At 30.5% G+C, this 27,320-nt stretch overlaps 1 protein-coding gene across 1 annotated transcript; it reads left to right on the top strand.

Annotated features, from left to right (window-relative positions):
- Nucleotides 1–43: 43 nt before the first annotated feature.
- LOC149900110 (actin-binding Rho-activating protein-like) lies at nt 44–27,320 on the top strand. The gene is made up of 5 exons (XM_090113053.1): nt 44–187; nt 15,244–15,380; nt 17,306–17,483; nt 26,629–26,721; nt 27,075–27,320. Exons 1-5 carry the CDS (start codon nt 131–133, stop codon nt 27,186–27,188), a joined length of 579 nt encoding a protein of 192 aa, XP_089969179.1. The 5' UTR covers nt 44–130; the 3' UTR covers nt 27,189–27,320.

Raw genomic sequence — 27,320 nt, 5'->3', positions numbered from 1 at the left:
ATCGTCGAGCAGGGTCAGGCGGGCTATTTAAAAACGTCATTCATTCATAAAACCGGTACAGCATTGCAAGAGTAACCGCTTTGCAGTGAACACGTCCGTTCATATTTTCAGTGACTTAAGTGATTTCAAAATGAGTGGGAATTTCCTCACGATACCCAACGATGAGTCGATCCAGCGGCGCTCCAGGGTAAGGCTTCGATTACATAAACTAATCGTATTATTTGATTATCTGTGGTTCGTGCATGTGATTTAAAGTGGTTAAAAACAATACAAGTGCGGTAATAAACAGTGTACGTAAATTTAAATTAAATTGTGTGGTCAGTTAAAATAGTATTGGTAGATATCGACAAGGGGTGGACAGTAATTGTGGTTTGCTACAAAATTAATATTATTGTATTTTTTGTATTTAATTTACTTCCAATAGATGACAGTTAACTGTATCTGAAATATTTTGCTGCAAAAGTATAATTATCAGAGGGAACCCATCAATCTACCCTTAACATCCAAATGGTAAAGGTGTGATATCAAATACGTATATCAAGTCTCGAATATTAAAAATTCTATTTACATAACTTCTTAATAATCGCAGTAAACAAAACAAAATATATGATAAAATTGGATCATATAAAAACTTCAACCTTCAAATATTTTTCAGCGTCTCCGCTAGACGGATATTCATGATAAGTGGGACATGTGAATAAAGTCTTACAATGTAAAAACCAATAGTTTTACGATTTGAAATTCGGATGTACATTCTTTAACCAAGGTCTCTAGACATTTATTTTGACATGCGTTAATGTACTCGTAATTATTATATTTCGATTGTACGTTGAACTGAATTTCAATGTTTAATTTAATTTATTAACAATACAAACGAATATTCAATATATTTAATTATTTTCGATTTAGTATTGCAAATCAATCGCAAATAAAAAATGATAGAACACACGTGCCAATGTTTATTTGAAAAAATTGCATTGTTTTTCAAACAAAGATAAAATGATAGTTTATGTAATATTTGCTATCTGTTTTATAATGTATTTATAATGTTAACAAGTTTTCGTAATAATGTTGTTAGGCAGCTTATTATATTATATCATTAACGGTAATCGTATCGTGGGTTAAGTCAACCGATTATATCTAACTGGAAGTTGTAAGCAAATATACTATTATGCTATATACATATTATGTAAATTAGAATACAAAATTAAAAATAGCAGCAATAAAATATAGATTTCTTTTGAAAAAATATGTAGTAAAATTTCCATTGTTATAATTTTTTAAACTGAAATTGAAAAAAGTTTACACAATTTGTTTCAATTTCAGTTTCAAAATTATTGTCCAACCGATACTAATATAATAGCTGTCTTTGCCGAAATTGGAAATTAATATTCCTATTTTCTTTCATCACTCCATTCATACACAGTATTTACGGTATAAGTTATCTTTATTTTTAATAAGCTTATAAGAATTACTTTTATATTATTTAAGGCATAATTTCTCTGTTAGCTAAAATTACGATATCTCTCCACAATTGATAGTGTGTGATTCTTTCGCAAAAAATTTGACATAAAAGTAGGTTGAGCAGGAAAACCTTAAAAAGTTCAAGGTATCAATAACCCAAAATCTTATAAGGCTCTAATATCATCGGCTTAAACACCACAGGCGCTAAGTGGTACAAAACAGAATAATCGGATAAAGATACCTATAGAGATTCGGTGTTTTTATGATAGGGCTAGCCTTGTTTGCGATAAACACTTCTCGTTTTATTTTTAGGTTTAATGTTTATTTTGTACTAGGTGAAATTCCTAAATTCGTTGGCAAAACGGAATTTGTTTATCTAGGATACTCGTATAAACTCAATATTCTTCTTTCTAATATTAGGTTCAGCTGCCTAAGCAAATCCGAAGTACCCCTGAAATGAAACCCTGAATGCGTATATACCTAAATACACGTCTCCAACACAGAATTCTCACTTCGAAAAAAGTTGATATGAGAATAATAGTTAATACTAAAACCGTATTATATTATTTGTTGAGATATGACTCAGAGTAAAAAGTAAACAAAAGATTGTGACAAAGAAGAGAAGGCTTTGATCATCAAATATGAATTAATTATCATTATCATATATTATATAGATATATAAGTCACAAATATCGCAGCTTTTGCAATTATTAATTAGGGTTTAATACCAGTATTACTAAGCGTTTAAAATTACCAGTATTATTTTGGTATGCAGGTGAACTGAATTTGTCGAATTTTGGCTACATATTTGACTAATAGAGCGACTGAAATGTTTGCTTATTATACAAAACGGTATTTGATAATCAAGTACTTTGTAGCAGTAGGTACATTATTGATTTATATACAGATATATGTTTAATATGTATATAAGTAAAGTGTACATACTACTTATGTATATATTTAATCGTGTTTAGACAACTTCCGGTTAGCGCAAAGAAAACTCGTTCATGATCTCATAAAAAGTGATTTATGTGTTTATATTCCGAAACCATTTAGATGTTTACGTGGTTTTAGTAAACTGCGTAGAATAATACAGCTCTTTTTGGTTGCATATTTAAAGTACAATTTAAATCTGTGTATTTTGAGACAACAACCTTTATACTTAAATAGCTATTCCCTGCGGTTTTACCCGATTTGCTCCGCTCCTGTTAGTCTTAGCGTGATGATATCTTAGCCTTATAGCCTTCCTCGATACATGGGCTATCTAACACCGAAAGAATTTTTCAAATCGGACCAGGACTAAACTCAGGGACTATCCTGAGATTAGCGTGTTCAAACAAAGAAACAAACTCTTCAGTTTTATAATATTAGTATAGATAAAAAAACCTTTATTTTACTTACTCAGTATTTATAGACTCAAAGATCTCATTCCCCTTCAGCTGCTGAAAGTAATTATATTAAATTTTAATCAAACTTGTTACCCGCTAACAACTTCATTATTTTGTTTAGGGAAAATTTCCTTCAAACTGTTATAATGAAACTCATTGTTCCTACTTAATTATATAACCATTAGATATTACTACGCATTTATATCTTTTATAAATTACCTTTAAACGAATGTTTGATATAAAATGATAATTGATTGCAATTTGAGAACATAAAACACATTTGCTAATGGATTGCAATGAATAATAAATAACACATATTTGGGCAACGACCTTGCTTCAAAGTGCATAAAAAGCATACAATTAGTCGCTTTGCAAATGAATATTAATTAGTTATAATAAGACAATACATGAAGGCGACGATAAAGAATTTGTAACAATGTCAAGAACAGAGCTGGCGGATCGCCAACACGTTTTTATTACACAAAAGAAATGTCTAATGCTGTTTGAAGCTGAACCGTTGTTCTAGCTTCAATGCCTCTTAAAACAGCTTTAAATTAACATAAAAAATTTAACATTTAACAGACACGGGGCAAATATTTTGTTTAAAATTCAATATTAATTTCATTAATTTTAGATTATCGGAAAAATTCATAACAACTCTACAATTCTGAAAAAACAATATAATTTAACAAGGAAAGCTTCTCAGCAACGAAAAAAAAATATTTATATAGGTTTACCTAGAACACGTATTTCTCTACCTACTCACAACTATTACGTAAATAGTTATAGACACTAATAAATAATTTTTCGCACTATTGCGTCTTTCAAAATTTAAAGGCGAACCCAGACACGTTTTTACAGTTACTCGTCACGGTCATCCAGAGTTCGATGACTGAAAAGTAAACGAATGCCATGTTCATAACCCATCCAATTACTTGAAATAATTCAAATCGAAGGAATACAGAAATAAACGCGTAATTTGCGTGAATTCCTTTAAATGTTTTCAGTCGGAAGTGACTCATAGCAATCTTTCAAACTGAAGCGAGAGGTCGTAAAGATGAATCATTGTCATTACCACATTGGACATGAAGACGTCTTCGTCTAATTATAACTTTTGAGCTCACACATATCAATGGCTTGTAAAATAAATATATTGGTTGTTTATGAAATAATCTTTTCAATATTACCTAGATTTGAATAACATTCTTCAAATATATTTACCGTAAAATTACTTATTACGGTTACATTTTTATGTTATAATATACTGATATTATAAAGCTGAAGAGTTCTTTTTTATTATTTGCTTGAACGCGCTTATATCAGAAACCACGTGCCTAATTGGAAAAAATATTTCACTGTTAGATAGTCCATTTATCGAGGAAGGCCTATAGGCGCTATAATCACGCTTAGTCTAATGGAAGCGGAGCAAAGCGGATAAAACCGCGGGACACAGCCAGTATTACAGGTATATGTCTAACATTTTACTAAAGGCGCCGTTACGCAACTGCATTATATCTAATTTTAGTTTAAATACTAATCTAAAGTAGGTATTAATCCGCGTTGTGAAATGTAGAAATATAATATCGTTATATCTATACATAATATATCTCTTGTGTAGGTATGTTTCCTAATAGCAATTTCTTTACTTGTTTGCAAATAAATAATGTAAATTTTATGTATTAGCAATAAAGCATTTTGTTTCATAATATTATAGTATTCTATAAAGAAAGCGGACACTAATAAGTTAATAACACTATACAAATACGACAAATAGAGCAAGTTCATGAGTGGCGTAAAACTTAATAGACATAAACAATCCTTATAATTCATAGTTTTACAAAATACATAATATGTTAAACCGGCTACTCACCTACCTGCCGCAGGGGCAATCTCGGTTGCACGGCCGCGGCGGTCGAAGCAATTTCAGCTATTCTCTATATTGCCCCTGCTTGCCTATACACATCACAATGTAAACATATTAAGCGTGCAATTCCAATATTGCCCCTACTTCAGGCATGTGAGTAGCCCGTATTAAGAAAGAAAATGCTTATAAACGAGTTAGGTATATGTAATTTAAAAAATATATTTCAGAATGTTCCTATAGCTGACATACTTGAGAAACATAAGGCGACTGATAGAAAGACAATAATTGCAGCTTTAACAACTTACAAGTGTACTTATAAAGCAGTAGTATATATTTTCTCCACGTAGTTCAAACAGCATTTTACCAATTCCCATGAATAATTTCCGTTACTTAAAGACCCCTTTTAAATTCTACTTCCGTACTTTTAACCTACATTACTTAATGCTTTATTTGACGAATAACTTTTTCATTAACTATTCATATCTATATCAGTGAAAATAATATTATTATGCGCTCAGTGTCACAAAGGGAAAACTCTTTTGTTGACAAATTATATATCTATCACAGATATCTATTATAAGTATTTGTACTTGTTTCTTCAGTTCATAATAAAATTTTATTGATTTTAATTTTATTTGACAAACATTTGAATTAGAAGAGTCAAATTGTACCGGAGATAATTCGATCTCGATCTCTGGTGAGCGATAAATACTAATTAAGGAGATTTAGGAAGTGGAATAATTAACCTGAATGTTGCGTATTATCTTGAATTAGTAAAGGGTTTTCTCCACAGACGTGTATCAAGGTTTTCTCTTATCTGTGCCAATTAAGCTCTTAGAGCGATGTATTACTTTCAGCCGGCTAAAGATAGGCGTAGGAATTGAATATAAATTATCAGATTTACTTATAGAGCATTAATTGCTAAAAGAGATTGAATTGTAAATATTTGGAAGTCTAATTTTGTTTTACAAGAACAATCTGTACCTATATAAAATATTTAATAGGCGGAATGGGCGGTATTTTACAATATTATCAAACCTTAGTAAATATAAAGGTTTTTAACGACACTTTTTCAAGGATGTGATTTTTTTTTCATTTGGATTTATTGATATCCATTACAATCATTGAAATAAGTTTTATAAAATAATTTTGATTTATAAATAATTGATAATAATTTTGAGTTATAAATTATTATTTACTTATAAATAATTTATAACAGTTTCATAACTATTTCGTCATAGGTCATTTCCAGTGAGTAATGATATAATAAATATTTCAGTTTTTCCCGATCTATTTTAAAACCCACGTCATTATAAACCGCTTTATTTTTGGTCATTCTATTTAGATCCTGTTTGTTCGATAAATATTGAGTTTTCATTTCTCAATCATCGATTACAACAAATCGCCACAGTTGCCAATACATTATTGTGTGTGCAAACATAATTAGGTATAAAAATATTTTATTCGTTAGATTCGATTTTGAATCATTTCAATACTTACTACTTAGTCAATAAGTAGTATTTAATATATAGATGTAGATAATAATCTATACTTATATTACAAAGCTGAAGAGTTTGTATGAACGCGCTAATCTCAGGAACTACTGGTCCGATTTGAAAAATTCTTTCGGTGTTAGATAACCCATTTATCGAGGAAGGATATAGGCTATATATCATCACGCTCAGACCAACAGGAGCGGAGCAATGCGGGTGAAACCGCGGGCAACAGCTAGTAATAGATACTATCAGTAAGTGAAATTTATAGACACTCAGAAATAATAAAAATTTCGACAGTTATTCCTCATTTTTTTGCCTTTCAAAAATACCAACATTGAAAAAAGGACTTAAAATCATGATTTAGATGACGTATCCTCTATGTAATAAATACTAGTGTAAAAGCGTATTCTGCAGATACATTATATGGTTCCTTACTTGTGAACATTGAATAGTAGGTACCTACTACCTAGATGCTGAATGTAGTAGTTACATATTAGTATGGCTTTTGATTTGAAATTCTATCATAATTAGCTAGAATTGTATGAGCTTTGGTGTATCATATTCACACCCTGACACCCACGTGCAAATTTACTTGCAAGAATATAATATTTAGAGCAGGTACACCTATTTAATACCTACCTAACTTTTGTATGACATTTTATTTATGAAATGGTTGTAAAATACTTTTCTTTTACACGAAGAAGAATTGTCCTAAATAGCAAATCATTAATTAACATTTGATCCAAATAATAAACATATTTATATAATACATAACTTGAGATGTTAATCATAGAAAATGATACCACAAATGTATTTTATTGACCAAATCTTCACAAATACAAAGCAGTGAGTAATGTTATGATATAAACCAGAGTTGGCGCCAATCGTTTATTGTTTTACTTGCATATAGACGTACAACGTATAATAGACGTACAACGATTAATATTGTACAGTTTACTTCGATACATATATTAACAAAACATTTGTCTTGCTATCAATAATTTAAAATAACATTAAGCGCGTCACACACGGTGAAGATACTATAATATTTTATCTTAAGATGCTGTTATATTTTATATCACAGTATCTTAACGCATCCGGTATCAGCGTTCGGACCATCATTTTTCTTTTTGTCATTGCGTACTAAGACCCCTGTAGAACCGCCATCCTGTTACAAATGACGCGAAATTTTGTGGGTCATTTGTAACAGGATGGCGGTTCTACAGGGGTCTTAGTACGCAATGACAAAAATAAAAAATGATGGTCCGAACGCTGATACTGGATGCGTTAAGATACTGTGATATAAAGTAGAACAGTATCTTAAGATAAAATGTTAAAGTATCTTCACCGTGTGTGACGCGCTTTACTGTTATCCCAAAGACAGTTAACAATTAATCATACAATTCGGACTTAACTAGAATGATAATAATTATATATGTATTATATAGGTATGCACTTCTGCCCACCACTTTAGAATATAATATAAGGAATGTATGATATTCTTAGCTATGCCATTTGCAAGTAATAAGTATACCTATCTAAAGAGATAATCATTCCATATTTGCGTTATCATTCACAAAATTATTTCTTCGCTTTTATTTGGAAAACCAAATATATATTTGTAGATAAACTTATTCAGTCATATCCATTCATGAAAGTAACAATTCATTGTAAATAATATCTTCGCATGTACGAAATCAACATTTCATCGTACATAATAGAATACGTGGAAACCACACGATTTTATATTATTACCTACTGAAAATACGTTTCATACTTTTTTCATATTTTTATTTATTTGCGTGGTCGGATTATTATGGAAGCCTTGAAGTACATAGTGATTTCTCGAGTTATTCAAGAATAATTTTAATACACAGAATATGTCAAACCATGGTCAAACCCTTTATAGTCTTTATTGGAATTCCAAATACAAAGATAATAATTCAAATTCTATATTATTGTACAAAAAACCTTTCTGAAAAGTTACACGTGTATCTAACGTGTAACTCGAACATTACTAATTAATAATAATTATTATAGTACCTATTTTATCCCACTTTCTTCTAACATTACTGATGAAATAGCCACCTAAATTTAAAGTAACTGGTAAAATTAGAATTATTAAAAACATTGATTAAATTTATCCAGTTATTATTTTGAAACATTGATAAAATTTATCCATTGTATCTAACCTACCTACATATTTTTAAGTAATATTAGTTTTCTGGGTGGTCAAAGACACTGGAATCTAAAAACGATTCACCTAAGTCTTGTACTTAATTTACGTAGGTTTCCGAAGTTAAATTTATATTGAACTTTTATTAGTTTATCCTTAATGCCTACACGTGGAGGTGTATTTTCAGCTGAGGGCCGAATTTGCAAGTATATTTGGTGGCATTATAAGCTTTAATGACATTGTTCGTTGTACCAGAAAGCCTGTCACTTCATCCGTGGCTTTACTCGTTTGCACATCATGTGTATGCGTGTTTAATAAATAATAATTAAATTAATTACAATCGTAATTTAGACGGCTATCTTATTCAATCAAGAGTTGTTTCCTTGTCAAAAGTAACTGTATCTTATCATAATATGTACTTTATTGGTATTAAATGTAAATTAATGTAAATTTTGTCTTCGTTATAGTTTCAAATTCTTCATTTTTAAACAGATAACGAAAAGCATCGACCATAACAATATAAATAAAATAAATTAATTTGAAACACGTAAAGCAGCTTTCTTTAAAATAAACCTACCAACATAACAATGATTGCATAAGATAGTCATAGTCCATAGATAGTAGTAAGCGTATAACGATGGATTGAAATACCTACTAATATTCTAACATCAAGAAAATATGTGAATGGTTGAGATAAACAAATATTCATAACACTCTTCCTTTGATACTATTTTTGGTATACGCAATTACGCACGTTATCTTATTCGCAAAAGATTGCAGTGGGTTTATATTTTATCATTTTCATTTTTCCTCATTTAATATCTCGTTCTTTGTCACCTTGAACATTTTAGGTATTATATTTATAAATATAATAATTGAAAAACACAATACAAAGATTTTCGGATAGAAATATTACGTTTGATATTTTCTTTTATATTTTCCAGGGTCGGCACCTAATTATAATATTATATCGATTATAAGAAAAATACACATCATGCTGATATATTATAACTGCGTAGGTTTATAGAAAGTAATATAAGTGCGTAATATACACATGCGTAGTTTGCACATGTGTTTGTGTATATTAATAAGTTTATTGTAGCATGCATGAACTTCGATCAAATTTTACATATTGAATAGAAAATATTATGTGAAATACTAATAAACTTAGTTTACGAGCCACCCACATAAATCAATTATTATACCTAATATTATTGTTGGAATAAAAACTTGGACAGTGGGCGAACTAGGGGTATACCGTAGGCTTTCTACCATCTACGGATTAGTTGTACCTATATTCTGATCTTTTAGAAGCTATAATATGCCGAATATATTGTTCGTGACCCCTGGATGCTATATACCACGGGTGAAGCTGGCCCTGTCCGCTAAATAAAGACAAAGTTAGACATCTAAAGTGACAGTTCTAAACTCACTAAAAAGGGAAATACACGTATTTGGCACAAACAATACAACATGAAAGTTAAAATAAATCAGAAGCAACCCAGATTTAAGGCAAAGCGCGTTAGGTTTGATGATAATCCGTGATGCCAATTAATCTACTAGAATTAGGAGCGCTTATCCGGGCACGAATTATTCATTTCTGCCCTGTGTGATTGATTCGGGGTAATTTATCATTATTTTGATATTGTGTAGTTGACATAGCTACTTTGGAATTTAGTTTGCTTTCCAACTGTTTATTTATATGTTCTAGGCAAGTTCTAGCATTTGGTCAGACTATAAAATAAGGACTCACAAGGGAAATAATATATTTATTAATTTAATACAAAGGAACTTGTTTCCTATTCTATGTCTATTGTCTCCATCGTAATTGTTTTGGCACGAGACAGAAGTTCGTCAACCATCTAAATATTGAGTACCTACCTAATTATTTATTTGTAAGAGAATGAATTATCTTCTTTTGCTATATTTCTTAATAAAAGTTTAATCAATTTAAACATTTAATTTGCAGGCAATAAAGATTTATTACATTCATATTTCTACGAAATTTTGGATTAAAAACTTTAGACAAAGACCTTTTATGAATAATCCCTGGTTATTTATGGAGACGTGGGACGGGATAATAACACAGTTTTTCAAAAATGAGTTTATTATTATCAGATATGTAATTACATACTTCTTACTTTAAAATATATTTAATGTTATTTTAAGTAATTTTCTAGAAATGCACGGATTTACTCAGAAGATTTTCTTGTTTACACGCTGATGTAAGAATTATAAGTGTCATTCATATTTTCTTGAAAAGAGAAAAATCCTTCTATACTCACATACCTTGCTATTTAAGACGACTAGATCAAAACTACCTACTACATATAATTGTGTGAAACTTAATACTGTATTTCCTTGAGAAATAGACGATATATTATATACTTACTGAAATATTTTTTTACCATCGTCACACTCATGTAGAAAATAACACAAATAGGTGACGCTTACGTGGGCCTCTAAGTACTTGAACAAAAGCATTTTTCATTGTACATATAATTAGCAGCGAATTGGCAAGTACGGGAAGATCCATCAACAAAATGAGCGTCACTGAGTAGGAAGGGTAATATTACTATATAAATAATATAAGTATTCGAAGCAAGTCCAAATAACACCAGGTGTTGGCAAAACAGCATGACATAAATCATGATTCAGTGGGTACTAATTTTTTACCCTTACACCCTTTTATTATATAGGTACCCAATGTTGCTTTTAATAGTACTTTTGAGTGCTAGATAATGTTTTGGAACCGAAGCCGTACTTAGTCAAATGACCCCCTGGAGTGGGGAAAGAGAGGGGATTGCATCTCTCGATTTTTTCCCCTTGTCCCCATGATTTTTGTACGGCGTTGCGGAATAATGGATTAAAAGCAGTATAGCAATAGTATGACACAGATGCCGTACATGGTCAAATGACCAAATTTACCCCCGGTAACTCTCGGAAATTAAATAAAAATTCCGACTTGGTGGACCCACATTTTTGTACGGCACTGAGCGGTTTCTTATTATTTTTAATGGATCTATCGATGGTTAAGAATGCCGTACAAAAATATATGACCAAAATTTACCGAGTCTACCTGTACTTTTCAATTCTCATCTGCACTCAGTTGGACAGCTTACAAGTGACGGCATAGTGATGAATCTTATTATTTTTTGCTCTGCTATCGTTCTAGATATGTCCCATGGTGGTTCATTTGACCCATATTTTTGTCCTATGCGGGCTTGTAGTCTATTAGAATAATACGTTTTCATTGTGTGTTTTTTCTTCTATTTCATTGTTGTTGTGCTTGATTGAATTTAACTTAGAATTAAGAGTAGTTATTTAAAAAAATACCTAGGTACATTTTCAACGTTTTCAACGTTTTCAGTACATTTAGATAATTAAAAAAAATGCAGTCTATGGCTAATGAATGTATGAAAATATTTAGATCTTGTTTATAGCGTAAACACATTAAAATGTTTACGAAATAGTTGCCAAGTTTTGGTAAATATTCATATGCTAATTTAGCATGAAATTGCTTAAAATTATCATTAAATAATTTGAATTTAAAAATATTATTATGAACATTGGAAAGTTTTAATCATTTTAACTAGATACCTACATATTTCTACATAAACGATACATAAGTATTTAATAAATAGTGAAGCATTGTAAATATACCTACATTCACCCCATTATCGTCTGGAAAAATGTCTTCTGAACTAAAAGGTAACCATTTTCATTTCCGTATACATATAATTTAGTATTAATTATTGTGTATAGTCAAATAATTAATTTGAATATCTTATATTATTGTATTGTTATGTAAATAGCGGTAAAGCGTTTGACCCCTGAATTGGTTCGTGTAACGAAATAACAAACAAAAGTAGCTTAATAATCAAGGCTAATTGTTGTTTTTGGCTGATATATTGTTTCCGTATAACAAAAGACAAAGAATAGGGTGTTGATTCGAAATGCTTAGGTGGCTTATTTACAAGAATCTACTTAATAAATAATTGTAATATTCAAAGGAAAATAGCTACATAACAATCAAATGTATATTTACCTATTTCATTTATTAGTTTCCTGAGTTATTTAGAGCTTTAAATAGTGTTTTAATACAATTCTTTAAAATGCGTATGGTATTTCTATTGCGTTACTACAACTTAAGTCCCGATGTGTGAATAATGTAATTCATCCAATTTAAGACCATGTTGGATTTGAGAAATATTAAACGACTGTTAACTTACCGGTCTTCTTAAAATAAATTTATTACAATCAAAAAAGTATTTCCGAAAACGAAAATTGACGAATAAGCGACGCAACGTGACATAATTTAAGTGACATATCACACTAGCGGATTGCGAGCGGTTTCAAAGCGGAGCGGGTGCGCAACGAATACGTTGCGGGCGCGCAACGAACACGCCGCGGTTGCGCAGCGAATTCGTTGCGGACGCGTCATTTTGTATACTCTCGCACAAAAGCCAGCCCTTCCGCCTTGCCTAACTTCCATTCAATATTTCCATCGTTTCTGTAGCACTCAATTTTTTAACCGTACTGTGGAAATGCACTTACTTAACAGTTAACTAAAGATGTAATAACAACTGGAGTTGTTAAAAAAAGGTGCTATAAAATTGAATTACTAGGACTTTTAGAATGTACCATACATTCCAAAAGTATGTAACGACTGACCAGTATAATCTCTCCCATAGCAACGTATGTTATAAAGAGATTTTGTGAACCTAATTATGAGCAAAGTGATAGTGAGTTGCTGGTTGCTTGATAAAATTTTCTATTCACTGCTATTTATCTAATAATAAGATAGCCCTGTTTTAGTTAAGGAGCTTTAACATTTATTTCACTAATGAACTTTCTTAATGAGCAATTAAGTTATCTGATTGCATTTCGACCAAGATTTAATAGATAAAACAATACCCTAAACATTAACATGTTATGAAACTCGTAAAAAATAATGATCTCATAATTATTATACTATCACAAGTTATAAGTAACAACCAGCACGGATTCCATTTTGTTAATGAGTGTACATGACTGCGACGTAAACGTTGCGCATCTGCCACGCGTCCGCAACGAATTCGCTGCGCAACCGCAACGTATTCGTTGCGCACCCGCTCCGCTTTGAAACCGCTCGCAATCCGCTAGTGTGATATGTCACTTTGAAATTCTTCGGCCTGACAGCTGGCAATGAAGAGGGCGTTGACACATTTCAGCCTGGAGAAACTTTTAACACCGACAAATATTTTTGTCGCAAATATGAATTCCATACAATTTCGTTAACAATGGCTCTGTGATAAATAGCTTGTAGAATCTTCGAGGACTGAGAACTAAAAATAGATTTTTGCTACGGCATAAAACTTAATTTTCTACAAATATTAAAGATAATCCGTGACGTGAAGTGGTTGATACTTAACTTTACATGAGTCTTAAGATCGATGCCCTCTGGAGAATAACAAGAGTCAGTCTGGCTGTCCTTTAAACACTCTTCAATGAAATAAAACATGTGTACTCATGTTTCCGTAGAATAAATACAAAGTCCTGTCTAATATATTTAGCTTTTAAAGCTACCTACTTATGATAATATCATAGGAATAAGACCAAAGAAAATTATTTTTTTAATTCAATTTTTTCATGCAAATTATCAGATGATATTTAAAATTTGATTTTTATAGCATTCAAATACCGTATAAAATAGAAATTTTGAAGAATAGAAAAAAATAGTTCACAATGGAATTCTGCCTCGTGATCATCGTGCCTCGTTTTTTTCTATTCTTTATACTTAATTTACCATCTATTTATTGTTAATTTGTTTATACAAAGATTTTTTTTTTCAAGATACAGGTGTTAATTTAATTGTCTAGAATTCACCAAATCAAGCTTAAATTACACGAATTGATAGCACTTAATGGAAGTACGGAATTTGATTGAAATATATCGGAATGTATTTGAGGCTAAAATTTCACATTCTGGTAATATTTGCTTCAGGTAAATGACCTAGGTAACCTTAGTCTAGTAATCTAGTAGCATGTGCCATTGTAAGGTAATTGATATCTATTTAATTCATTATAATTTGATACTTAATAATAAAATAAATAATTGTTGCCAAATGATTCAAATTCAGTCATGTTATTATTTTGTTCCACTGCACGTATTGTCATGAAAGAATGTTTTCAATACATATGAGAAATTTGGAATATCTGCATTGTTATTTGTTACATTACTAAAAACCACAAATTATTCAGATTCAGTAATTTCATATCTACCAATATTAATTTAAACTTGATTTAAACGAACCTTTTTTACCATCGGTGATTACATCCCAGATTTATTTTACCACAGATAAGTCAAAGACAAATGTCTCTCATGACATTTGTCTTATATACCTACTATAGTATAGTGAAAGAAGCTTATATCTAATACACTGGAGATTTCAGTATGAACATTAACTTGTAACAAGAAAATATGACCTTGAATGACGCCTGTATGTTTTTTTATCCCTTTCGCACATAACTTGCCAAGTTAGGTGTGAAAGGGATAAAAAAACATACAGGCGTCATTCAAGGTGTATTAGATATAAGCTTCTTGGTATAGTGCATTAGGGTAATTCCGGTTGACAGGTAATTGCAATAATGTTAAATTAATACGTAACTAAACAACTATGAATGCTTTTTTTACCAAACCCGTTTTTTTCATACGATACCTTCACGATACTCACAATAAAACGATGCTCTGAAGTGGTATTCACAATTTTCCGAATTACTCGACTTCCGGAATTCCTCGAACTTATGTCTTCTATACAAAAAAAAATGTTCCATGTTTTTAATTGCATGTAAGATTATGAACATTGTTTTACAGAGTTCATCGCTCACAGACCTTATTTCGGCGTTCGACACAAAGGCTCAGGCTCACAGCGATTTACAGAAAATAACGGCTTTCAGTGGACAATTTGACAAGAACCACAAACCCACATTCTCAAAGGACGAGTATGGCAAGTGAGTTTTTTTATATGGCTTTGTTCTAAGCTGCTGTTAAACTGTACTAATTGCCTGGTATTTTCAACCACGAACATTTTGCCAATATTTGTCGTATAAACTCTTGTGAGTTTTCTGTGACGTCATAAACCCTAAAAAAGTAATGACGTCCGCGTCGTATTTACTCATGACCTTAGATTTTACCCACACAATTCCAATTCTGTACAACATAATATGAGTCCTTAAAAAATAAGCTCTACTTACAAAAGCTCCTACGGTATCTTATTTGTATCTCCCTTTTAGTGGGGTCAGCCTTCGCGAACAATATTGAATAACGCCTTTTACCTAAATAAATATCCGTGGCCTTAACACTTAAACTTTTATGCGATCTTTGAGTGGAGAGTCATGGAAAGATAATATTGAGTACGGGCACGGCCTACATTTATAAAGAGGTCAATGGCTACATTATTGAATAGCTTTTTACCTTGCTAAGGATGTGTGGCACTAAATTTATTTTTTACGTTCTAGAGATATTATAAGATATTACTTTTTAAAGCTTTTGAATTTGATACTATTCTATTCCGTTCTAGTTCAAAATATATACTTAGTCTCAGTAAATTATTCAGTCTCACGTTCTTGCCGCTTATGTAGATTACCTACGCACTGGATATAAGTATATAACACTCCAATCTCCATTAGTGCAAATAAATTATTTGATTTGTATGCATTAAATTAAACTAAATAGGTAATCAAAAAACAGAAAAACATATGTACTTATTTAAAAATTGTGATTTTAAGTATCTTCTCTGTAATATAGAGCTTTAAATAAACAAACGATTAATTCTTGTTAGTCATGAAAATACATATTATAATTAAGACTTTTTATAGAGAAGTGGCCAATAAAATGCCCTGACTACTAGATTATTGACATGTCCTTAAAAATTGTGGTTGAACACTTCACGAGCGAAGCCGCGGTCGAAATGCTAGTGGTACTGAAATAAATAAGTAAAAACGTGATTGAATTAACAAACGTGATCGAATTATTATATCTTAGCATTGTATTTAAATTGTAGACAACTTTCCAAGAAATCTCCAACGATTGTTTTGATCTTTTAACACCAGTTAAAAGTTTTTCAGTTGTCATCAGCGACGCCATCGTAAAATTTATTACAAACCACATATTGTTCAGACGTTTGTATAGCACAGCTGTTCGCGCCAATCTTGAACAAAGATCCAAATAAACATTCCTAAGAATTTGACTAAATACCTTCCTACTAAATGTTTACTGTTTGAAACAATTTCTTTGATAAGTATTCAAAACACGCTAAAGATAATTTTGTCCACAGTATCTGTGATATAGCATTAAATAAAGATTTTCTTACGATAAAATATGAAGACTGTGTGAATTTTTACATTTCACATTCTAGGGAAATACACAACTTATTTTACGAAGAATTTAAACGGATGTGACATGAGAATGTCCAGTGTCCACGCATGGAATTTTAATAAAACATTCTGTTCATACTACCTTATTAAAAATTGAATATAATGCAAATATATTTATTTTTAATTTTAAATTTTCATCTTTATATTAATTTCTTATTCAATGTCTCAACTAACTCAGTGTTTGATCAATATTTTATCCATTCATAACTCATAAGCACGAGTTAAACATAACAATGTAGTAGGTACTAATCACAACAATCTAGGTATTAATTTATTAAAACCTGTAATCATTAACTATGTAAAACCTGTTACGGAGGTAAACTCACTGTTTGATCAATAATTTATCGATAATTTAGCCATATTCAAACAATGTAGCATCAAAATTAATGCCTATAAATACCAATACAAATAAATGCCTATGCCTAGATATAAACTTAAAACCGAGAGCCAGATTACGCTAACTTGCATATACCTAACCTAAAACTACCTTTCTTTCTCAGACCAATACCAGGATCAAAAACAGAATTCCGAGGAGCAGAAGCCCAGGCAAGAGTATGCACAGAGATGAAGGAACTATGTGAAATCATCAACGAATACGGAAAATCTCCCTGCAAGAGTCTGTTACCCCCTGAACTACAGGGTTCTACAAAAGTAATATCCTTCGGAGAACTGTTCACGGTATGTAAATAGAATAAAAAGTTTTAATTTAACTTCTCAGCTTTGCGCTGTGTCGTATTATATAGTGAATTATAGAAATTGTCATTTACTAGGAATTTTTATTTCTTTGACAGATTTTATATTTTACGACTTTAATTTTTATGTAGGACATTAACTCATAACTGATAGTTTCCCGTTTTTCGAAAACGATGATTGCAGTAATAAGCTTAGCTAGTTTTCGAATAAAATTCAGCAGTTAATATTAAGATATAATTAAAAAATTAATCAAATTCTTCATAAGTTTTTCGTATTCTCTATTGACTATATGTAGGAGGTAAATTATTATTATAAGGTAGAAACAAACCCAAATTCTATGAACGGAGCGTGGGCACAGTATAATAATGTAATTATATTACTAAATTGTTTCTAATATGCATCTTATTAGGTACTTTTTAAATATTAAAATGCATAAATCTCAAAATTCGTGTTAATACCTTATTTGTCGAGTTCAACAGAGGTTACGTATATAAACAAAAATATATTGAATATATCTAATGTATTGAGTATATCCAGGCGTTCACACGGATCTATAACGACGTAAGAATTTGTACAAAATTGTTCAGTCAACATAATATAGTTAGACCCCATCCTTGGTTTAGTGGTTAACGCGTGAGCGTAGATCGATGTGCCCTGGTTTCGATCCCGGTAGAGACTAAGAAAAAAAACTCTCGGTCTGGCAGGATAGAAAGCTGATCACAGACACTTGTCCCTAAAAGAAAATCGATTAGTGAAACACAAGTGTATGTATAATTCATCTGCCTGCCTGCCGCCTTCTCGAGGACACGGGACTTCACAATATATTGATAAATTCTTCATTGAAACATCCAATATTATTCTGAGAAACTGTCATAGAATAAACACTAGTTGCTCTTATAATCTCTACACGTCTACAGACAACATAAAATTTAGATAAGACAAACAAAATATTTTAAAACTTCGCCTAATGTCTGCGAGACATTCATTAGTCTATTTATAAATATTCATTGTTATGTCACAGAACACAAGGCTCGCAAAATTTTCTGGCACATTTAAATAATCAGAGAGAAAAGAAATAACTGAATTACGGGCGTGTCAATTTAATATGGATTTCTTACGATTTCGCATAGTTTTTCAAAATAATGACAAATGTTTTCAAATAGATTTCAACGTAATATTATTTCCATCTCTACATACTTTGAAAGTTTTCATTTGAAACAACTATTAAACATAATATTATAGGTAACAGAAAAACATAGTGGGCATTTATATTTGAATGAAATTATCCACAAAATGATAGGTAATTCTTAGAAATCTGTGGTAAAAGCCGTAATCAGAATTTTATATTAAATGTCACAGTGTTTCTTTATAATTGGTAATACGAGGAACTTAATTTGGATACACGTTATTTAATCTGGATTAATTTTTACAAGTCAGTTACGAAAAAAACCTACTTAGTAATTATTCAAAAGTATCTTTATTTTCATGTAGATCTATTCTATAGGTAATAAATATTGCATTGATTTCATTGTTTGAGAAACTAAGACTTCATTGAAAGTCGATGTTATTGATGTGATTGTGAAGAAACACTACAAAACATAAAAACATACTTCTTAAGATCTTAACAACAATTTTAACATTAAATAAGATACAAATACGTGATATTATATTGAATTATGAAGGATATTAACAGCAAGATAACTATGTGAGGTGATTGAAAGTTTACGATCAATCTGAAAACTTTTCATACTTTGCAAAGTTAAATAGCATCCTATTTAAATATCACGCTTCCTACAAAGTTACAATTTTATATTTCCCAATTTTATGTTAAAGCATTTATTATTGCTGTTATGAAACAACTTTAGGTAGGAGTTGGAATTAACGCGTAGGTAAAATAAAATTCACTAACTTATAGGCTCTGGTGATTTCGAAAAACAGGGCTTCAAAGACGAGTGCTTTTAAGCTAATACAAAAATATTCATAACTTTTTGATGCGTTTATGCAATCAAGCTGATACTGTTTCATTTCAAAGAATAGTAGATATATTCGTACCATAGAAACCTACGTATATGGATTTTCATATTGTTAGCTTATGTCAGAATAAAGATACTTTAGAAAGTCAAATGGATTTTCTATTTTCGGCCTTTTCCGGTATATTTACGCACAAAACGTTTGAATATACAAACATTTTCAAATTTAGAAGTGGCAAGAGTGATTCAATTTATTCGACAGCATGTTTATTTGTTTGTCACTTCTAAATGGGAATCCATATTGACGTTAAAACAACTTCGCTTTATGTATTTTCTATTGAAAGCCTGTATTTCTGCGAACTAAATTTTGCCGATATTTTTTGGTGGAAATTCACAGATTATTATTTATATAGAAAATTGAAATGCTAGTTACGTAATAGATCCTAAAAGAAACTAGAAAGAAAATGCCTCTGTATGTTTATGTTTTCAAGCAATACATGAATTTTAATTTGTTTTTTCATCGACACCGCGACGAAAAAACTTATCTTGCATTTCATTGCTTCACCTTTTTCCATTTAATTTACTTTGTTTGTTTTGTTCTCTGAAATTCCAAAAGGCAAGAGAAATGTTTAAATACATTGAACTGTTTCCTTTGGTCAACAATCACTCACACAGTGCATATATTAAAATAAAACAAAAAAACATTTCCAATGTTGTTTGTATTGCAATGATGTTGATTGAAAATACAATACCTATGCATTGAGATAATATTAATATGGAGACGACACCGCCTACATCACTTATGTTCCACTCAACATACGTCATGTGACGTATGTTGAGCGGTATTTTTTAATGGTTTTAAAGTGAAACGCATCAAACATGCTTTCGTGTGTGTTACGATATTGCACAAATAATACAAATAATACGGAAAAGTGCAAAGGAATAACTTTCATCGTTAAGTACCTAACTAGATAATAATTTTTAAAACTTAGTTAGAGCAAAAAAATGGTGCACAGATTTTGTTCGTGGTGTCTCCTCCATACGTAGTAATATTATCTCAATGTACCTATGTAAAGATTTTGCTGATGTGTAGTTGCTTCTCAATACAGCGTGCAAGTTTTTGAACTACAACAAATAGGTAGGTACTAAGGAATGTATCTTTTTAGTGGCTAACCACTTGTCCACTACCTGGTAAAAAGTACAAGCCCCACACTCCCAAATAATGTGATTTTCATCATCTCCAACAAACTCGTTATTTTTTATAATATTAGTACCAATAGCATAGTTACACCCTTTAGTTTCTGTGATCTGTGGTTAACACAGTCTATTGTTAAGCATTCCTCTTAATAATATTTTCAGTATTTCTTCTTTGAAACACCAATTTTCCATATAATTAGCCATACAACTTTCGATATTCAGATAGATACTATTATAATACAGCGACAAATTTAACACCTGACTAAACATCTAACAATGAGATCTGTGTTTTACGAGCCTTTGTCTGGTTTAAAATAAACAGCAGAAATCAATGCGACGAGACAATAATGATTTTGGCACGTAATTCTATTACACATGTGAGAAATATTTCAAGACCAACAACGATTTTCTTGAAATTGTTGTAATTCAAATAATATATAGAAATCAATTCAGGATAATCGTACCTACAGGGTTTACTTTAGTTTAGACAATTTTTAATAGCTTTCCGAGTTCCTTATTTTCAAATTCCTACAGTTAACTTCCTAATCCAAGTAGAGACAAATCTATTTAACCAAAATCCATTTCGCCATGAGGAATGGATAACCAGTGGTATAAGTAACTCAACTTTATTTTATTCTTAACAACAATGTCATTTAAGCATCAGCTTCTAAACTTTATATTAGCTCTGTGGGTGTCGTCACTTGAAAAGTTGAAACGTTCTCGTCAGTTCAAAACAAAAGAATTGATAACTAACTACTTGTACTTAGTTTTAGAATAGCGAAAAATAACATAGTAGGTACCTATTATTATACACTTTAAAGCTACTTAAGAGTTATTTTAATGTTATTCAGTTCTCAATATTGACAAAAATAACATTTATTTTAAACATTTTTCGTGTTGTTTTAACACTATATTATATGAAGTGAATGAGAGTGAAACACTATAAAGTATTTATTATTATGTAGTTAGGTTTATTAATATTACGTAGGAAAATCTCGGTCTATTTAGAGTGGATGAAAATTATTACAATTTAGACAACAATCTTCAGACTCAGTGAGGAACGTGCTATGTCCTAGAATATTCCTAGATATTCTATCTAGTCTCGAGACACAAACTGTGTGTCTGAATAGTGACTATTTCCCGTTAGTTATAACTTAGTTGTCTAGTTACAATTGAAAACTTAATCTTAAGTACAAGTTTAGTTACTATTTCTTAAATGGTAATTTTTTTTACCATTTACATAGGTAATTGATAATTATAGTATTTTCGAATACTTATATAATTGTATGAATATATAAACATCCAATTTCATGCTATTCATAATACAAACATAAATATTTAATTATTGCAAATCGTTCTTATAAATTAAAATTAAAATATTGAGACCGATTGAATTAAACTTTAACTCTTATTTTTTGGTGAAATGAAATTTAATTTATAGGTATTTCAATTTAAAATATTCTTTAAGTAAGTATTATGCACTTCTACTGCTTAAATGAATTTTTATAAATCATTTAAAAATAAGCATTTAATAATTTAATACAAAACATTTAAGAAGTTTTTAAATTATAGTCATAGAGCATCTAATATCAAATTTTAAATTCTTATATTAGGTTGCATTCAATATAAATTCATTCTAGCGAGACAAGACTTTTTGCAATACATTTTAATTCATCTCAGTGGTGAACGATCTTTGAAGATTTATAATTCAATTAAATGGAATCTTAGAAGGGTACCTTATGTGAATGACTCCTGAAAGCAAGAGACACCATGATAGTATAAAACCTTCGTTGAGAAATATTGTTAGTGAATAAAAGTTAGAGGCGTAGGACGTTTTATTATTTTATTATTTTTTTATGGTACGCGCTTCCCTAGTAGGTACCCGTTCACTCTCCACTCGAAAACCCCCATATTAAACTCGTTGGGAAACAGTAGTCAATAGGAATCAAACGAAAATAATGACTTAGGGAAAGTAAATAATTATTGTTTCATTAAGGATTTTTTATACCTACTTACAAAAAATATTATTAAAGTGTGGCTGTGGCACCTATTGATTTTTTATTCTTCGAATTATTTGAGGGATTCTAGAATTTCTGCAACAATTTCAGTTATAGAGATAGGGACGTTCTAATTAACTTTAAACAATTATTTCCGATATAGTTTTACGTTTTACTAATATTTTCATTACCTATTTTTTCTATATTAAACTTTCTAATTTTTGTATTAAGGCATATCGCAACTGAGCTTTTCCAACATTTCTATCCATCTCATAAATCCATGCCACAACATCTGCCTACAAATCCCCATCAAAACATACAAACACAAATAATAAACCATCAGGAACAATGGTTAAAACGGAATCAGTCATGACGTCACACATTCCACCCGCCACGGCCGCTCGTCGACGCCAACATTTGAACTTGGCATACATTTCAACGATAATTCGTAATTAGCAACACCGCTCCAAACCGAATAAGGAAGCGACCTCAGCACTCTGAAAATAGCTCGGAAAGTGCGTTTTCAGTTGTTTTATGCTTTGAAATAATTAAGGATGAGGATGCGAAACAAAAGAAAAATGGCATTCATATCAACCTTCTATTTGATTAATACAATATTTTTTTTACTAATAATTATTTATGTAAATTTATAAAGCATTTGAATGCCATAAAACCAAAAATATAAATTACTAATTATTTTATAATAATAATTCAGCTATAACTCAAACTCAAACATTTATTTATTCAATTAGGAATCGTCGTAACATATTTTTAACATCGACTACTTAATTAAACAATTGTTTAGTAAACAGAAAAATTTCAAATTTAAAGTGTATGTTATTAAAAGAAATCATTCTTTCGATTACGTGACTTAAAGTCGAGTAAAATATTGCTTTAACAAAAATATCGTAAATGTATTTTACAAACTAACATTGACCTGTCCGGGCGTTGTTTACCCGGAATGAGACTAACCCAATTCAAACGAAAACATTCTTAGAATGGCTCTTTCAATTACTATTACGATTTTGATTGGTTGTTAACATTAATTTACTTAACAAAATCAATAAAACATTTGGCCATTACAGCCTTTATAATGTTATTTAAAGTTTCGGAATTCTAATAATAATAAATATTATGTTACTTTACCACAATATATGACATGGCATTTAAACATATCTAGATGTGTGATATATCATAAAATATCCACAAAAAAAATCGGGAACTTTTCTATAGCAATGCTTTTTGCTAGTTAGTTATAGGTACATTAATGACTCCTTCAGGCATAGTAAATGCAATCAATTTTTTATGAAACATGTCAAAATTGCACATTATACAGGTATCTAAAGAAACCTCATGTGCCTTTTTATTTCTCAAAATAGACGTTTAATGAAACAAAAACGATATGATTTCTAAATCATGTCATGTCCGAAAATTAGTCGCGTTTGGAATCTCTGAAAAGCTGTAATTATAAATGGACGCTAACTCAGAAGCCAATGTTTTCCCCATTGTAACCTTCACAATGTCGTTTGTTATACGTGTAGTCTTTGTCTTTAATAGAATGTTGTCAAAATCACATGAGAACTTAGATAAGGTATTGATGAGGTTAAAAAATCGTTTAAAATATAATAGCAGAGAAAATTGCAAGAAGATTGAAAAACAAAATTATTATAATGGTCTATATGACCATTAGAATAATTTTGTTTTTGGGCTGTCGATTACAGTGTTAGCCTAAGAATATGACTAAATTTGGGTTATGTTTATGTATTCGTGTAGTATAGGCACTTGTAACTTGTAGAAATCAAGAAAAAAATTCATAAACATTGCTATTTAGGTCATAAAAACAATCAACCTTATGTTGATCGTACCTGAATAAAACTCGAAGAAATGATTAATAATATTACAATCCTGCTTATACTTACTATGACAATAGGTATTTTGTATGTTAATAACAGAGTTTTATTAAATAGATAAATAATCCTGTACTAGGGCTAATCGTAATTTATTTATCCCTCTTAACTTTGAATAAAGCCGGGATAAGCTTCAATCTACAGTATTTTATTTATTTATTTAATTTAAAACAAAAACCTTTTTAATTCAATAATCTAGGATTTCCTTGCTTTATGGCCAGGTTCAAGTTTTACTGAAAAAGTCACTGATTAGGCTAGTCTTTTTTTATACGTATATTTTAAAACTTGCCATTTTAACTTACAAAGTACAAATAAGCTATACATAATATATCCAAGAGTTGTGAAACTGGGTATTAACAACATTTTAGTTACTAAAATACCGAGAGAAAATTTACACAAACTCGTATAAACCCATTCCAGTCTTGTTATGACGATATCTTTATATCATAAATATTTGCGATAAATATTGGAATAATTTTAGATATTATGTCACGTAATACGATGATCTATAATCACTGAAATAAGATTTATGTAAATATTATGAATACTGTAATCGATTGCAAAATATGCGAAGCATGCGGAACTGTAGAGATTAATAAAAACTTCAGTACAGCTGTTGTTAATGTATGTTTCTTGTTTACTATCTGAATTTAGATTGATGATTTCTTTATCTTTTTACTCAAGGTATATTTTCATCTTAATTTTGTTACGTAATCAAATTGCTAACACATGCTTTGCGAGAGTGGATTTTGGTCTAACGCTAACATCAGAAGGCCTACGTCCTTGAGGTGGGAACAAGCGTGTCGAATTATGGCCTAAAGCTAAAATCATAACAGCAGCATGTGTCCTTGCTATGGGAACAATATAGCCTAATGATGTTTATGTACCTAGTTGAGTACCTAACAGTTTTGTTTACGGATACTGAATAATGACCTATATTCGACTAATATATCAGCCACATTGCTTATCATCCATCGAATATTTATTACCCTATAGATATATTAGATACCAATATAAGATGTAATGGCAGTTGCAGACTCCTGTGCCATAAATCAAACCCTTTACTGCCATTATCGAGTTCTAATAGAAATTGAACGAACGTCTATTATTGAGTTATTGAAGACTAGATTTCCGCCCGCGGCTTCGCCCGCGTTTGCAAAGGAAAACCCGCATAGTTCCCGTTCCCGTGGGATTTCCGGGATAAAAACTATCCTATGTGTTAATCCAAGTTACCCTCTATATGTGTGCTAAATTTCACTGTAATCGGTTCAGTAGTTTTTACGTGAAAGAGTAGCAAACATCCATACATCCATACATCTAGGTATTAGATATAAGATAAAGCGATTGTTTAGTTCGTTCATTCTTTATAGATAAAATAAATACCAAAAAGCTTTTTACTCTCGTTAACGTAGTTTCAGTTAAGCTGATTTTAATCCTTCCATATTAGCTTAACCGTACTTTCGCATTAATGTTAGATGAAAATCCGCTTTTGAACGTGATAAATTCTGTAAAAAAAGGGCGTTAGTAGAGAAATTAAACATAAAAGAATCATTTAAAACTACATTATTTATCATAATCGGACAACCAAATAACCAGAAAGAATACAAAAAAAGATAAACCAAAACTTTTATATTCCGTACATAATATGTATAACCAAGATCGGATATTACTTCACATGTGAAAAATTAATTGCCTCACATAATATAAATGAAATAAAAATAATATGATGCTGCACATACGATGAGAGCCGATCATAATGAAGACGTGACTAGAAAATAAATTATATTCGATACAGAATTGTGATACCGATAATGTAAACAAACCTTGTTTTTTATCCGGGAAATGAATTATTGCTGATAAAAAAAACAGATCCGATTTTAATGGCGTTTATAGAATATTATTATCCGCTCGTGGAAGTTATTAATCTTCTATTTAATAAATCTAATAATATCTTATACTGATTCCTCAAACCTTGCGGATTTTAATTAAAAAGGGATTAATTTAAAAAAAATATATCTTCTTGGGAAAATATAATTAATATGTTGTTTTATTGTTTCAGATATACACAGTTATATCAGATAAATTAGTTGGCCTGTTACTGAGAACGCGAAAACATCATTTAACGTATTTTGAAGGAGAGGTTTTATTCCAAGTAAGTAATAAAGTAAAATGAATAGTCATTTTACTACAAATCCATTGATTCAATGATATTTTTCAAGTTATAAAATTCTTATAAAGAAATTTTTTGAACTCTCCACAATAATTTAATGGGGTAGATACTTCTCAAATCTGTGAGATTCTATTAATCAATATTAGTAATACACAATGCATTCTACCTACATTTAATAATTTATTATGAAATTACCACTTAATAATAATTAATTGAACGAACGCCCTAATTGAATTCGGCAAATAGACTCTACAATGATCATGAATTTAACATTATTTCTAGTAAATGCATGTATAGAAAACTGTAAAATAAATATTATTTTGTTTTTTTTTTAGAAACGTGATGATGACGTTCCCATCTTCCTCATGCAACCCATCGCGGACATCAGAGCGTACTGTGACAACAAGGCATTACAGGCGCGACGATCAGTGTCGCCCATGCCTAACTAACTCGTCTAGACGCACCTTTACAATGCACACAAGGGCCAATGTATATACCCCCTTTATATTGTACTGCAATAGATTTCTACAAAATAGGTAGTGGATTGTACGTTGGTCGGTAAATTGTGAATGAGCAATCTA

The sequence above is a fragment of the Colias eurytheme genome, chromosome 19 (assembly GCF_061535395.1).
Source record: "Colias eurytheme isolate Ceu_HAF_F1 chromosome 19, ilColEury1 Martin Lab GWU primary, whole genome shotgun sequence".
NCBI classification, from domain to species: Eukaryota; Metazoa; Arthropoda; class Insecta; order Lepidoptera; family Pieridae; genus Colias; species Colias eurytheme.
Note: the sequence above shows the minus strand (reverse complement) of the source record. Positions and strands in the feature narration are given on the sequence as shown.

Bases quoted from the DNA above. Each gene is read 5' to 3' on its own strand.
- LOC149900110 (XM_090113053.1), top strand. From the start codon at position 131: ATGAGTGGGAATTTCCTCACGATACCCAACGATGAGTCGATCCAGCGG. The intron at 188-15,243 runs GTAAGGCTTCGA...ATTGTTTTACAG, and splicing joins CGATCCAGCGGCGCTCCAGG to AGTTCATCGCTCACAGACCT. The intron at 17,484-26,628 runs GTATGTAAATAG...TTATTGTTTCAG, and splicing joins CCTTCGGAGAACTGTTCACG to ATATACACAGTTATATCAGA.